The following is a 16,593-nucleotide window of genomic DNA, read 5'->3' as shown; positions in this document are numbered from 1 at the left end:
ATAGTGGATGGGAAAATTTAAAGTATGTCGTTCTTCTCAAAATATGAGTCTACGGTAATGTTAAAATTTAAATTTTTCATTTATGTTTACTCCGTTATAATATTGATAGTTAAGATATTATTTTTTGAATCTAAGAAGAGTGTTTAAAATTCATGCGGATATGATACAATGCTTTGAAAATTTTGGTTACGGTAATATCTTGTTATCCCTACGTTCTTTCTTATATATTTGCTTAATTTAAAGAAAAAAGAGCGATAACTTGGAAAATAAACTTTTGATTTCTCCTTTGATCAATGTTAATATGATTGGAGAACTACTGCTCTGAAAATAATAGCTTTAGTATGTTAAGAGACATAAATTAAAGCCATTTTCACCGGGAAGTTTCCTCCGAGTCAGCCTTAGGTGACGAAACCAGTGATAGGTCCTTCTACGTAGGAGGTGGTGGCTCACCTTTCATCATAAAACTAATTTATACTATGATTTTAAGCTAGACCATTAATTTCAGACTTGACCTCTTGTTGGTTCTGGTCACAAAACTCGCCCAAAGATTACCTACGCGACTAATGAGGGGTGGCCTAAAACTACATGATCAGTGATTTATCATTAAAATTTCATAATTTAGAAGAAAAAATTTAACCTGTAAGCATATAATATTAATTTTGACTGTAAAATCTAACTAGCAGGGTTTGCCAATATTTCAGGATATATATCGGATATTTTGAAAATATATTTTGATATTTATTTTTTCAACTATGGTATGTTAAAAAAAATGTTAATCATAGTAATTGTTCATTTATTATTATAAATGACCAAAAAGTTACGTACTATATTTTTATGATGTATAATACATCACTAATATAACAAAGTAATATAATATTCCTTTTTTACTTTTGTTTTATATGGATAAAACTATTAGTAATTTAAGAATTTTAATTCATACTAAAAGTGCCTAGTTAAATTTTAAACAATGCTCAGAAAAAAAGAAAATGTCTTATGACCGTCGCCGACTAATGCATATTATGTATTTCTGAATTATATAACTAAAAGTAACTAACAGAAGAAAAATGAGTAAAACGGCTAATGCTAAATCAACTCCATTAAAATTAATAGAAATGTAAACTGAAATATTAGATATAAATAATGAAAGAAACGTTATTTTTAAGTCTACATATTCTAATTATAATAGAAGAAAATAAAGAGTGATTTGAGGATGCATTTATCATTTTATTAAAGACTTGAGTGTGCTAATTGAAAATATCAGATATATATCAAAATATCTAATATTTTCGAACCTGCTAACTAGTAAATATTACATTTTTTTAACGTATTGCAATTTTATACACAAAATCACTTATAACTAATATCGTACAATCTGGCCGAATTATTTAGTATTCAACCAAATCATTAGGGAGCATGCCAAATAAAATCATAAAAAGAAGTTCTCATATCAAGTTTTTAATTGCCAACCAAATATATATATTTTTTTGCCGGTACTTTATTACTGTCATTTTTAGAGTTATCTGCACAGATACGACAAAAATAGCCTAAAACTCACTTAATGTACCATTAAATAATACTAAAACAGCTGCTTTAATTGCATTTTGCTGTCACTTTGTTTTGTTAATACAAATATAACAGAATCCGTCTTCCAAAAAATACCATTTTCAAAATTTTAACTAACAAAACTAAACCATAACTTTCTGTTCTTTATATCCAAAGAATGTTAAAGCTATCATTTATAATGTTTTATTTCCTAAAGTCATTTTCACCAGGCATCAGGGTTGCCGAATTGGACCCAATGGGTATATTTAAAAAGACTCATTATTTAGACTACTTTTTTTTTTTAATTTTCTGAAAAGTTTTTGAAAAATAATTCAAATATTTTCAGAATTTAAACTTTTTTTATTTGTTCATCACAGACAATGGACATAAAAAATGAATTTTGAACTTTAATAATATTTCTTAACTCTTAATGGCATTAAAAAATACAGTTGACTCTCTGTTTAAGGACTTTCAAGGTACCACAAAAAACCGTCCTTAAGTAGAAAGCGTCCTTAAATAGAAGGCTTTTACACTGCAGTAGACCACCTGGGACCGTGAAAAGTCATTAAATAGAGAGCCAACTGTACTTCAAAGCCCAGTGGCAAAAAGTTTTGTAGCTGTCTGCGACAACCTTTTAGAACTTCATAATCTGTTGGCAAAATTTCGCGCGTAGTTTCAATAAAAAAACTAGTTTTTTTAAATAATTTTATTTGAAACATGGCAGGAGGCGACTCCCCTCCCCTTAAAGGTCAAGATTCAGAAAATTTCTAAGTGGCCAGCTGCCACTAGACCCATAAAACTTGGTGGCCACCACTGTCGCCGAGCGCTGAAGGTCAAAATGGGAGTTTTTACTACCTTAATGAAAAAAAATAAAGAAATAGAACTGATCAGAATTGCATTTTAAAAACTAAACATGCATTTTTTCCAAAATAGATAAATAAATCCAGGCCTTGATCTGCATACCGCAGGTACCACAATGCAGGAGGGCCCACGTCCTTACTGGGGCCCCAACAGCTCAAGAAATTGAAAAAAAGATGGAAACAAACTAGCACTAAGACTTATTAATGTTACAAATATACACTGCTGGCCTCTGGGGAGGGGGCCCTACAGATTTTGTTGCAAGGAGGCCCAAAGTTTACATTGATTTATTCAGGCCTGGATCTATAAAGTTGGAAGGGAACTGAATTTTAGATGAAATGTATAAAAAATACAATTTTGCTGATAAAATTTCACTTTTCCCGAAAATAATTAAAAAACAAAATTCTGGCCCTTTTATGTTATTTTCAGTAGTTTACACTGAGATAGGCATCCAATTCTGTTTTTGGAAACTTAGGCAATTAAATAGTCTTGTCTGCTTCCATCTTGCAAATGACCAAACATGGTGAGTACGCGAAAAAATTGATATGAAAGTAATTTTAATCTTTAAAACCCCTCAAAAAACAATAATTTAGATGAAGAGTCAGTTTGTAGCACATTAGCGTCTAGCAGTATCGATAAAATAATATTCTGAAGATAAAACTTGAAGGAAAAATTTTTGCATTTTTCAAGAAAATAATTGTTTAGGGAGAAAACAATATGGTACATTTTGTAGAATGTTCAATAGTTTGCATTGTATTGCAATAGACATCCAATTCTATTTTTGGAAATTTAGACACTTAAAGAATCTTGTCTACTTCCATCTTGGAAGTGACCAAATATGCCCACTGTGCTAAAACCTAAGATTTAAGTTTTTGAATTTGTAGCATAAAAATAAGTATAAAATGTAAAATCCTCATTAAACATCAATCTAATTGAACTGTTATAACTTTTAGCACATTAGCGTCCAATGCAATAAGGATAAGATTAAATTTTAGATACAAAATTTTTCGTTTCTCAAGAAAACTTTTAAATAATAAAAGAAAAATAAATAAAATGCTTTACAGCGCATTTTGCGTTATTTTCATTAGTTTGCATTTGTTTGAATAAACATCAAATTATGCTTTGTTTTTGCAAACTTAAGTACTTAGCCTACTTCTATCTTGTGAGTGACCAAATATGGTGTCGATGCTTTCACGCATAACTATTTCCGTTCTGGTCAAAAAACGATCTTCCTTGATGTGTTTATCCTCGGGCGTATGCTTCCAAAACGATTTATTTCCCTCTTGAGTTTGTGTATAATTCCTGTTCATCCCAAGATTTTTTTCCTAGAAACATGGGGTTGGGGGGGGGGGGGGAATGGCGACGCTTTTTTAGGTCGCCACGTGGCGAGTGGCGATCATGAATCTTGACCTTTACCTCCCCTCACCCCCCCCCCCCCCAAGACAATGGTACACCTCCCTAAATTCTATGAAGCAGTCCCTTCTCAAGAACAAGACCCTACCCCCAAACTGAGACCAAAATCTTTCTCAAATTACCTCCCCCCTCCACCTAAAAGTTTAAACGGTGAAATCTGATGCACCATTAACTGAACTTTTTTTTCGCGGACAGAACTGCCCGTGGGGGGATAGGGTTTCGTTGTCCGCGACGATGTCGCTGTGTCGCGTCTTTTCTGCCACGGGGCTTTAAAGATTTTAAATAAATATATTTAACTTTCTTTAACTAGCCAATAAATAACTCAAATTATCTTGAAATCTTGTCCCGTCTGGTTTTCTCAATATTTGTTGATTGTACAGAGGAAAATACTCTAGCTAAAAAGCTTTCATGTGAATTATTTTCTACAAACCAACACGTTACAAATCTCTAATAAACAAGGTATATTTTTTAGAAATTAACAGGTTTTACAAACTGTCAGACAGAAATCAGAATAGGATGTACAGTATTTTTATTATCTTACGAAAAAGTTTAATATTAATTACTCTGTACAGAGAAAAACAGGTAGCATAAAATTCAAAGAAATGTCTTGATTAAGCTGGAATTCAGTAAAAAGGGATTTAAACTACGTGAGGGTCTACAGTAGTTTTGCATAACAAAATGAAATACAATGAAGTAAAATTGAAAAAAAAAAGTGTAGTAATTAAAAATGATCAATAGATTTTATCACTCGAGTAGTAACTTTGCCTTAATTGTTGGTAAACATGGAAACTAAAAAATCTAAAACTTCACCATTCTTGGATTTTGTCGTCTTACTTTGTTCTTCAGAAAACGCTGAATTTTCCCAGCTTTTTTTACTCCAAGACAATTTTTGCGCTTTGTCCATCTACTTACGCACAATATTCTACGAGTACCCCACTTTCCTTAAAAAAAGACTAAAAATCCCTGCATTTCTTTTTAAAAAACCCTGGGTCCATGAGCTTTTTAAAAAACCCGGGTTTTTGCCAACCCTGCTTGGCATGAAGATAATTCTGACGGCAGATGATACATAAATATAATTGGCCGTAGAATGATTTTTTTTTTGCATAAAAGAATTAGATATGAATATTTTACATTTCTTTAAGAATCTACATTTTAAATAAAAATTGAAACATGCAAAGCTGAATATTTATACAAAGTTGTATTAGTTTTTATTATCGACCTGTATCAACAATTCTAAGTTAAATTTTAATACTGTTACAATAAACTGCTAAGTTATTAAATATGCTGCTTGACTTAAGTATAAGAGTTTTATCTACATAATTACTAAGGAAAAAATTAACTGCTCAGATACCACTTTAAAGGCTTAGTATTTGTCATTTACTTTCAAATTTCGTTAGCAAACCATGCAGATACCACTTTATTGCTATAGTTATTTTTAATATTTTGCATTCACAAATTTATAAAAAACTTAATATGTAGATAAACTAAATTACTAATGACTACCCGGTGACAATTACTCAATTTTGACAGCCGGACAATTTTGGCAGATACCACATCTGTGCTTAACACGGCGGCATAGTTACAAACTAAACTACACACTAGCTTTTAATGCTCATTCAATACAAACTAATATCTATTAATTTAACAAGTTTAAGCTAAATCCATCTGTTAAGTGTTGAAATTATCAGTATTGAAAGTTGATTCATTAAACTAAATTGCAAATACATTTTGTATGTATAACCATGGTTACATTTTTCTTAATATTGTCACACAAAATTTTGTAAATTGTCCAATAAGAAACATGTCAATTAACATTGCAGGTAAAAAATATTAAAACCAGCTCTACTCGTTTTAAAATTTTAGGATAATGACAAGAACATTTTAAAAAGAAATCAATCTGCTTTTCAAAAAAAAAAAAAAAAAAGCAGATTTGAGAAAAATGTTGTAGCACCTAATTTAGCAACTTTATGTTCAGTGAAAAATTCATATGTCTTCAATGGGTGGGCAATGATTTAAATTAAAAGTATAGTTAAACCGAAAAACAGAGGCTTTCTTAAGGAAAATTATTTTTGCAATCTTATTTTTCAGAAAAGTTGAAAGAAATCCACATCAAATCGACTATGTCATCTATGTAAAAAATTACCCAAGCTTAAAAAGAGAGGGGTAAGGCTTCTTTTCCATTTGATTTTTCTCGAGAACACACAACAGTTAAAAAAAACTGTAAGCAGGGCTTAGAGTTGAAATTAAAAATTTCCATGACATAGTTTTAATAAAATTCTAGGTCATTATTCATCAGTTTACAGTCTGCTTTCAGAGCATGTGGAACCTACTATATATAACCATACATGGCAAAGTAAAATAAATGACTAATTCAACTTATTTAATTACTTGATCATTTACCCAGGAAACACTGGCAGTAGCTTAGTTCCGGCAATAAGTACCTTGGAAACACTAATTCTCATCACTATAACATGAAAATTATCGAGCTAGCAGGAAAAGCCATAAGATGTCTTTAAGAAAGAGCATAAATAAAACCAGCAACGGCTAGACCAATGAAAGTTCGGCGTCTTAAGAGTTCTCAAAAAAAAAGTGCATGCACTAAAAATCTTGTCGCTGAACCTTGATGGTCAGAGGAGGAGACTTAACAGCAAATTTGCAAATGAACGACAGTACGTTGAAGAAAAATATGAATACTCTCTTGCCACATATTTTAAATGTGAAAACTTATTTTATTCTTTAAAAATAAATAGGCTTAAAATTTCAAGAAACTGTAAAATTAAAGGGGAAAAAAATCAGAAATTAAAGGACTGTGTTGTAAGATTAACATTTAGAAAGAGGGGAGAAGCTGGAATATAACTTATCTTACCTCTTTCTGTTCAGATTTAACTTTACCAGTCTTGACAAGCTTGTTAACCTTCACATTTTCTTTGGCATTTACGGCCACAGAGATCACCTTGGCTTTGTCCTTGAAAGAAGCCTACCAAAAAAACCCTAAAGTTATATTTACTTAATAAGTCCAAAAAAATCCATATTTTCAGATGAAGTCTTATAATTTAGAGATTAAGTACAAGATTATTTTGTTCACACAGATACCATTTATTGATGCTGAAAGTTCTAAACAGTTAACATTAATTTAAAGGAAAGAATTCATTAAAACATGAAAACTGATACAAGGTCATTCCATAAAAATGTCAACCTCAGAAAAAAAAATTTATCCCACAAAGCCCTAATTGTGACCTATCATTTCATTCAGCATACTTTCTAGTACATAAATCCAGTAACAGTTTGCAAAAATTTCACTGTTTTTTTTTTTCTGGCTCTAAACATGCGAGATTTTAGAAAAGGCTTAGCATACCCAAAAACATGTGTCTAAGTTTTCTTGTGTAATGTAAAAATGCTATTTTTGAAAAGAACTATGTTTATTCTAAAAGACTAGATGTTAGCCCAAATAAAATAGACTGTCCTTTTTGTATACATTATAAGATAAGTATTTTAATTAGTTTGGTTATTTCCCTGCAAATATTCAAGTTACCGTTAGTCACGAAAACTTACTATTTTCAGCTCTAACACTAAACCAGATGTTGAACCAAACAGCACTTTTTTTACATCTGCATCATATCTACTTAAAAAGTGCAAAATTTTTTTTAGTATTAATAGATATAAAATAATTAGTATGACTAACTTAACATTTGAGCTGTGACTAACGTCAGTTTGCATGTGACTAACTTAACTCTTTAAAAATAACTGCTAGTATTTAATGTACATTTTCAAATAAGTAGGCATTTTATATTGATTAAAAATATATAGGGTGAAAAATACCAGTAATATTACATTTTAGATCTGTCTATATAGAAAAATATTTTTTCAAAGGTCCTTAAAAAGATATTTCCAATTTAAAGAAATATTTTTTAAAAAGGTGAATAAAGCAAAATGAGTAATCTGCTGAATGTATATTGAGCAAAAGATTCAAGCTAAAGAATGAAGAAAATAGAAAGAGTCGTAACAAAGAGAAAGTTAAATTTTTTAGAAAATACATCTCCACCTATTATTAAAATGAAGTAATGGTAGCTCGCTTGGAAAGATTCGATGATGTTACACGATACAGTGACAATAAGCGCTGCTGCAGCATATTTCAGAAAATGCATGAATGATCATTTAGAAATTTAAACATTTACGATGATATCTGGAATTAAAATGCATTCTGCGAAAATATTCGAATATTTTTTTCCAATATTACATTTTAATTCAAGATGCACAATACAATTCGTTCAATGAATCTGTAAACCTTAAAAAAATAATATGCCGTTAAAAAGTACTATGTTGTTTCTTATGCCGATAACTAGTATATCGGCAGAATACCAGATTTTGGTGAAACTTTCACCTTGTACTAAGTTAACTTTTCAAAAAAGATATTCAGGATTTAATTAACCTAAAAATGTTATTCAGCTAGTAAAATCAGTTTTTTTTGTACATTCAAATTGAGTAATTGAACTGAATCCATCCATTCAATTTCTTATACTAATATAGAAAAGAAAGAACCATAATGCAACATAAAAAAGTTCCTAAAAAGTGTAAAAGTAATATAAAAGCAAGAGATTAATTACGAAAAGTTTTTTTATATGCATTCATTGATTGTTATTAGATGGTTACGTTAGTCACACACACTTTTTCGTAAAAGTACCATTAAAGATCAAAAAAGATTCATCTGTAACAAATCCGTAGTTTATTTAAAATAGACCGTTTAACTCTTACAAATACATCGGTCAATTTTAAACGCCTGTGTAACTTTCAGAAAAATTGGCCTCTTAACATAAGCATTATTTATCGGGGTTTCAAAAATGTTACGTTAGTCACGATCATGGTTGCCACTCCTTTTTGGAAAAAAAATTCAGTTTTTTTCCCTGTGTGAAAATGCAACTACCACAAGGGGACCCTCCCCCCTTAAAAAAGTAATAATAACAAGGGGAAATAAGAGTTCATTATAACTGAAACAATAGCATGACAATTGAATTTATTTAACTTTTTATTCAAGGAAAAAGCCATCGTAACCATTCATCAATTTCAAAGAAACCAACAACACGCATTACATTTATCTCACCTTAGTAGTTATTTATCGCTTGCAGGAGCATCATAAGAGTTTTTTCTTTTGCAAATTTAACAGATAAGTTGATCCATCTAATCTAACTTGAAAAAAGGTTCCAAACATGATAGTTTTTATGCATGGAAATATGCTGCGTTATCTGGATTTGCTCTTCCAATAAACAATTTGCGAAAGATTCGTTTTTGTTTATCAGAATTTTGTGAAGAGTCCATTTTGGTTGGTCGGGATTTTGTGAAAGGTCCGTTTTGGTTGGTCGGATTCTTCTGAAGGGTTCGTTAACGGACCCTAATTTCCTTTGGCCAGACCTCTGTTTAAATAAGTTTTTTCAAACAAATTTCCTTCGAGATCTATTCCTTTTTTTTTTTAATTTTCTCACTGGTGCATATGCTTTATTTTTGAACCACGGTGAAAAATATGAATGATGCCACCCTCTCCAACATTTTTCGAACAAGGTTTTTTTTCAATAATAGGAGGGAGCAGTTGCGGATCCACGGGGGGGGGGGGGGGGGGGTTGAATCTCCCCCAAAACCAGTGTTGGGTATTAATTTTTTTTTCAATTGTCTTGTTAATTGATTAAAAAAGTAATTGCAATTAAGACAATTGTAATTAAATTAATTCCAATTAAACTTAATTGCACTTTGTAATTAATTTAATTGGAATAATGTACGTTAATCATTTCTCATAATTAAAATAATTGTAATTAAATTTTTAATTGTTTTATGAAACAATTAAAACTAACAATTAACTTTCTGTATCAATAGGTACAGCGCAGGGTACAGAGTCTGAATTATTATTCAATTTCGTATTTTCGTTCAGTGCCGATTGCTTGCTCGCCACATGAACTAGTCTCCTCAAGGCAAGCTTTTTCCCCCCCCACACGTAAATGTTTGTGTTTTAATTAAGTGCTTAAAGTGTGTAAATCGTTGTTTTAGTTTAACCCATAATAGGGGAGGTGAGAAAGAAAGATGTAACGGCTCGGAGAATGATTTGTTTATTTTTTTTTAAATCATGTACATAAGATACATTTTTGAAATTTCTTTCAGATGTTTAGATATTAGTAAAAAAATTGTTTTTGAATTTTTAATTGAAATATACCTTTTTTGAGGAAATTTCGATGGAGCCATAAGATTTGAGAAAAGTCATATGCTGCAGTTAATTTATTGCTCGTAATGAAGTTACTGTTGAGCATTGATCTTTTATTAGTCACTAACATGTGTATTTAAATAGATAATAATATGGTACCCGTCCAGCGTCCACGTTCCAGGTAGACCTGTCGCCTGTACAGTATATTATACAAAACCAGTAATTTTTTCAAGAGTTAGTTTTAATTAAAATTCACAAAACAATTGTAATAAACTACAATTACTCGTCAATTGTAAACTTTCCACAATTACAATTTATCAGTTGTTAGTTGTTGTGGTTACGTTTACCAATTAATCAATTGTTCATGTAATTAAAATTTGCCCAACTCTGCCCAAAACTAAGGTTTGTAAATTGGAAAATTTTCTGGGAAAATGTCGCCAAACTCTTCTTCGAATGAGAAAATAAATGTGAGATTTTGGGAGGTCTCTTCATCTTGTTGTCCAATAGTTAGAGAGAGATTAACTTAATATCTTGATACTGCAACATTTCTTTTATAACGAAAAAAAAATAATCGAGACAGTGAGAAGCAAAGGGATGTAAGTGGCAAAATTAAATTTGGAGATATTTAGCATACATGGTAGGTGACCCTCTTTTGTCTTGGGGCAAGAGATGATACTAGTAGCCCTGGTAGGTTCTCAGGGGTCTGTCCAGGATTTTTCACAGGGTCCGTTTTATGTGAAAAATAAAATTTTGTGAAAAATCAAATTAAAAAAAAAATTTTCTTGTAAAAATGAAAGTTTAGACTCTTGAAATGGTGGAAACTGCATCATTGACACTTAAAGTTGAGTGTTTTTTCTTTTCTGTTGAAAATCATTCTTGAGTGTTTTTCTAGTATTGAAAGAGAGGGGGAGGTATCGCTCCATGGGAGATGGGCATCCCTCAAGTATCAATATTTATCTACCATTCTACATCATGTTAAATTATATTAGAAATGTTTTTTGTATAGTATTTAAAATAACTGTAAGAAAAAAAATTAGGCAGGGGTTCAGCATTTAACTTTTTAACCCAAGACACTGTTTAAGAGCACAGAGTTTCGTTCAAACCTTATAAACTCCGTGATTTTCACAAAAAGAAAAAAATATTTTATTTTTTTACCTCTTAACTAAGCGTACTAAACATCGAAAATCGGATTTCCACAGCGGATGCAAAGAGATTGCAATCCTCAAAGTGAAGGAATCAAAAGTATAAAAACTGCTTGTAAAATAAATATTTTTGATAAAATTACTTTTGAATCGCATTTTAGAGTCCTATGATAAACATATCATTAATATCTGCACACAGTTGAAGCAAAAATAAATAAAAAATAAACCATCGATTCAGCATTTTAATTATTGACCCATAAAAGAAAATGGAATTCCCCTTTAAAAACTTGAAATAAACTTTGTTACAAAAATAAAGAGACTTTTCATTTATTTGCATCCTAATAAAGCGAAGTTAGCTTGAAAAAAATAAAATATGATTCTCATATTGGATGTAAAAAGATTGCGTTTTTCAAAATGTAGACATCTATAGAAAAAAATAACGGTAAATAAAAGTTTATTTAAAGTTAATTATCCTTTTTAGTATCGAAAAACCAAACCCATATAACTTTCTCTCAAAATAACAGTTTAACATCGCACCACCAGACATTAAGTGGCGATAAGTTTACATTTCGTAACCCTATCTGAAGCGATCACATCCGCCCCACTCATTCCAGGGTTCTCGTTTACGCGCTATAGCGGGTTTTTTACGCAAATTCGCGGGAAAGGGACGCAACTTCCGCGATAATTCGGGTCCTAGGGACCCAGAACACTCAAAAGATAAAAACCAGAAAAAAAATTGTGGAAAATGCTGAAGATCTATCTAGTGAATGCTTTTAAGCTTCAATGACCAGGAGAATCAACAGAAAAGGATTAAAATGACCCTATCTCTGTATCAGCTATTCAAACACGCCCCTACTGTTGACCAGTCAATGGAATTTTAGTGATAAGACTGGAGCTTACAGTGACCTCCTGGGCAGAGCTCAAGGAGCAAAATATTGCAAGTTCATAAATAGCCCATTGTACTGTATTCTAAGAATAAGTTCTCCCTCAACTTTTATCTTGGGGAAATTCCTGAAAACAACAATAAAGATCAAAAGTAAGAGTGGTTTCAATGCAATCTTCAGGATTGATACAGGACAACTGAGTAGTAAAAGCTTATCTATTTTGCATTCACCTAACCAGAATTACTTTTGAAAATTATTATCTTGCATCCTCAATAAAAGGATGGGTGAAAAAAAAATGGCGAACATTTTCCCGATCGCGCAAAGCACAAAGTTCTGAACTTAACATTTTTCTTGTTAAATTACTTATGAATATGAATTTTATACAAAAGCACTTTAACCTTGTTCATTTTCTAATAATTCACCTATTTCTGAGGGGCTATTTCTATTTGGACTTGCAAAAGTCACGTATTAATCGATCGCGGCATTTTGAAAATGGCGAAATTTTAAAAGTAGCACCAAAGCCAACACAGATATTTTAAAAGAGTCACATTGAAGTCAAATTTTCTAATTTAAGATTGCAAATGAGCAATTTTCATATTCATGTGAGAAAATGTTTCGTTTTTGCGATCGCGATTTTTGCGTTGTGTTAATTCGCTTGCGATTTTTTTCTATTTCTATGAAATTGCCATTGATAATTGATGGAGGGGGGGGGGGGGGGGGCTAGTTGCTTTTTTTCACCTAGAAAAATGTTCATGAAAGCAAAGGTTAAGGGAGTGCTTTCTGCTTGATCAATCAAAGGCATTTATTTTTTATTTCATGGTAAAATCCAACTTTAAAGTAAATTTTGAGTTTACCTCTTTGTAACTGACTAAATAGTTTCTCAGATAACTAAATCTTGCAAGTGTATTATTTCAACATATGATAATCACAGAAAAAAAGGGCAAAATTAACCAATTTAGTTTATTTCATACCTTTTTCAAATAACTATGTGGATAGTTTCTTTTCTCTAAGTATAAATAGTTGTATATTATTCAATTATGTGCTAAGATTTTCTGTTTAAAATTTAAGGGACTCATTTTTTCCGCCAAAGGACCCAAATCTATTTCATTAATGGGTCCTTGGGACCCAAGTTACGGATAGTTGAGCGCGAACACTGCATTCTATCCTTTGCAGTTCTAAATTCATTTCGCTGTATATTATTGATGATTAAATCATAAGTGGGGAGAAAAGTGCTTACTACGCCTATTCAGAGAATGTTGACGCTTTTCCAAAGAAGTTTACAACAACTCCACTGCATAAAACAAGCAAAATTATAAACCAAACTGACTTTCAGCTGTTAATTTCTTTCAAAGAAACCAACAACAGGCATTATATTTATTTTGCGGTAGTAATTATTTATGGCTTGCAGGAGCATCACAAGAGACCGATTTTTTTTTTCTTTTGCAAAATTAGCAGATTTTGTATAAGTTGATTCTTCTAATTTAACTTTAAATATGCTGTATTATTTTAATTTGAGATTTGCTCCTTCAATAAACAATTTGTGAAAGATCCGTTTTTGTTTACCAGAATTTTGTAAAGGGTCCGTTTTGGTTGATCGGATTTTTGTGAAGGGTCCGTTAACGGACCCAAATTTGCTCTGGCCAGACCCCTGGTTCTACTTACACAATATGATTTAGAAAAAAATTTAATTACTCAAAACTTGAAAATGTCCACTTATATCCCTTCGTTTCTCACTGCCTCAATTGAGGACCTAAATGGCTACTGAAAATAGTTCATGAGTCGTAACACTAATCAAAAGCTGAAAGGTTTAATTTGGACAATGGATCCAGAATATTAGATTTTTTTTTCTTTCAATTTTTTATTCTTGGTACTAGAAACATTTTACTTTCATTCACTGTTTTAACAACTTTTATTATTCGAAATTTTTAAAAAATTTGCTACATTTCTTTTTTTTCAATTTTATTTTCATTAGAGTCCCTCCCTCTCATAATGTGTTACTCAACCGCCCCTCCTAACAAGAGTGGCTAGATCCGCCACCGGCCCCTGAAGGAAGGGGGGGGGCATCGGACAGACCAACAAACACATTTTCCCACCTCAATACCTCACTTTCAATATTTTTATTTTGCAGTAGTCATTAACTTATTTGACAATTATTTAGTTTTTTTTACAACAGTCTAAAAGCATATATTTGGTGTATCTTTTGTGGAAAATAGACCAAAAAGCCAACAGCAAAATATCCTTATAAAATAATGCAAACTTTACCAGGTTGGTAAAATTTGGTTACAGTTTTGGCAATTGCTCACTTTTTGACATTTTATAAAGCTTATCAGGAAAAATACCACTGCCGATATTTTTCTTAAAACAAATTGAATTCTTCGGGCAAATTTAAAAAATAGGCTTCACCAACTAAATTTTGAATTAAAAAAAACTGACAAAGATCAAGAATACAGAATTTTACCGACCAGTTTTATACCCTGAGATTTGAGTTTAAAATGCAGCCAATTTTATAATCCAGTGGTTTTATTAGTGCGGGTACTGTACTTGTCAAACAGAGTTGCTATTTTTTGCCCCCTGTTATATTCAATTAAATTATAGAGGTTAAATGCGAACACAAATTTTAAAGTCTATTTATTGAGTAAGTATCGTTTCTTAAATTCAGATTTTTTCCCTCAAGAAAGTTTTTATTTTAACTCTCCAATTAATCTAGCATTATGATACTATAACTTCTATTCACTGTAAATATGCATTTGTTTAGCAATAGTCTAATATTTAGAATTTGTTTACCGATGGATTGGTGAATAAAGTATTTGGGTAAACCGAATATTCAGTTTTTCAGCCAAACAGGCAGTTTTCCAAATATCAACAATCCGATACATCCCTAACTTAAATTTAACCAATCAGGTTTTGACAACTAAACCATGTTCAACATTATTTCACTAACTCCATCAACTTCAATAGCTGGCGAAAGTGGAATAAACACTTATTTGACAGTCTGTTACAGAAAAATTATGTAGATAATATCAAGACTTATGCAGCCACTTTTCATCATTTAGAACTTCTTCGTTTTTAGAATGTTTGCGAATTTTTAAACTCTGATTATTTTTCCATTTAAATTTCATGCATTTTTGGTCAAAGTTACTTAGAAACTATTTGGCAATATCGTGCATTATTTCAAGTTTATAAAGGATTTAAAACAAAACAAGCCCTGAAACAAAGCTAAAAAGGTCCATTAAAATATAAAATAATCTGCAATAAATCAAGATGCTTAAATAATTCACCAAATTAAAATGCAAGCTTTTAAGGAACATGGAATAAAAACCCCACTAAAATAATCTAGTCAATAGAAATCTAGTCAAAATACACATCAAAAGTTCCATGAGTTAGAAAAAGAAAGAAAAAAAAGTTAACAGGATGATTAATGAAAACCTAATTTCTCAATTTTTTCCAAGATAGAAAGTAAACAAGTTGCTAAGCAAAATGGAAAAGGTATCAATTATTGATTTATTTTTTTACCGAATAGTAAAAGAGAAATTCACCACAGGGTTTCAATATCTCTTTGTGAAATGGTAAAGTCCCTTGGGATACCCCTTGTGTGTAAATTTTGGACTTGGTCCTTCAACACAAAAAGGTTATGGGCAAAAATCAAACTTTTTAAATTTTGTGGAAAAGTTAATACTATTTTGCATATATGATAAAAGATGCTGGTACTACTTTTATTTAGAGACATTGTTTAAATATTTGAATCCCCCCCCCCTCCCCATGATGGCTGAAAGTAGCAGCTCCAAGTTCGACTAGCTGCTGGCATAAGTTGTGCTGTATTCAATTAATATCCCCCTATTACCCGCACACTATGTTATGATAAAAATAATGGGTATACTCAAAAGATACGCATGTGTCAACAAAATTTTCGTCATTTAGACAGCGCTGTACGAGCACTCCTACAAAAGAACACAGTAAACTGGTATCATTAATGTTTTCCTTTTTAACAGGAACAAAGAATTGAAAATAACTTTTACCTTAACAGGTACATTCCTAGCTTTGTTTTCCACACCTCTAAGGGGTTTGCGCACACCACCAAATCGTGTCTCTACACGTTGTTTGTTAGCCACAGCATTTTCATTTTCACGGTTTACCAGAGTATCCTATAGAAATGAATTGAAAGTTTTAGAATATTAGACAAAAACAAGTGATGTTCAACGATATTAATGCTCAAGAAGTAGCTAACCATTTCAAAACTACAAAAATAATTACAAAGAAAACGATATAATTTTCAATTCAAAGCATTTAAAAGATAGCTAAATTTTCTACAACAACTATGGCTGCTTCAGAAAATATTTTTAAAGTTGGCACTCTGCCTCGTGATTGGACAAACGGTTTGGATTAGCATAAAACTCCTGTTTCCAATCAAAAAATATTTATAATTATTAAAACTTCCTCTCAATATTTGGAATTACTTTCTTTTGAAAACGTTGCTTTTTTATTTATCTTTGAAACTTTTATAGAGTAAAATTTACTCACAACCTATCCAATATATTTCATTTATTAATTGTTGTCACTAAAGCTTACTTTC

The 16,593-nt window shown here is 31.2% G+C and overlaps 1 protein-coding gene across 1 annotated transcript in view; it reads right to left on the bottom strand.

The window, feature by feature from the left end:
- Positions 1-16,384, bottom strand: part of LOC129227503 (G2/mitotic-specific cyclin-B-like) — a 39,406-nt gene extending 23,022 nt beyond the window's left edge. The window contains exons 1-3 of the mRNA XM_054862078.1: positions 16,249-16,384; positions 16,040-16,165; positions 6,680-6,790 (exon numbers count right to left, since the gene is read on the bottom strand). Of these exons, the coding sequence (XP_054718053.1) occupies positions 6,680-6,790; positions 16,040-16,165; positions 16,249-16,251 (240 nt within the window). The 5' untranslated portion in view covers positions 16,252-16,384. The remainder of the gene's footprint in view (positions 1-6,679; positions 6,791-16,039; positions 16,166-16,248) is intronic.
- Positions 16,385-16,593: the final 209 nt, after the last annotated feature.

The sequence above is a fragment of the Uloborus diversus genome, chromosome 8, assembly GCF_026930045.1.
Source record: "Uloborus diversus isolate 005 chromosome 8, Udiv.v.3.1, whole genome shotgun sequence".
NCBI classification, from domain to species: domain Eukaryota; kingdom Metazoa; phylum Arthropoda; class Arachnida; order Araneae; family Uloboridae; genus Uloborus; species Uloborus diversus.
The sequence above is the reverse complement of the archived record's forward strand: the minus strand, read 5'-3'. Positions and strand labels throughout refer to the sequence as shown.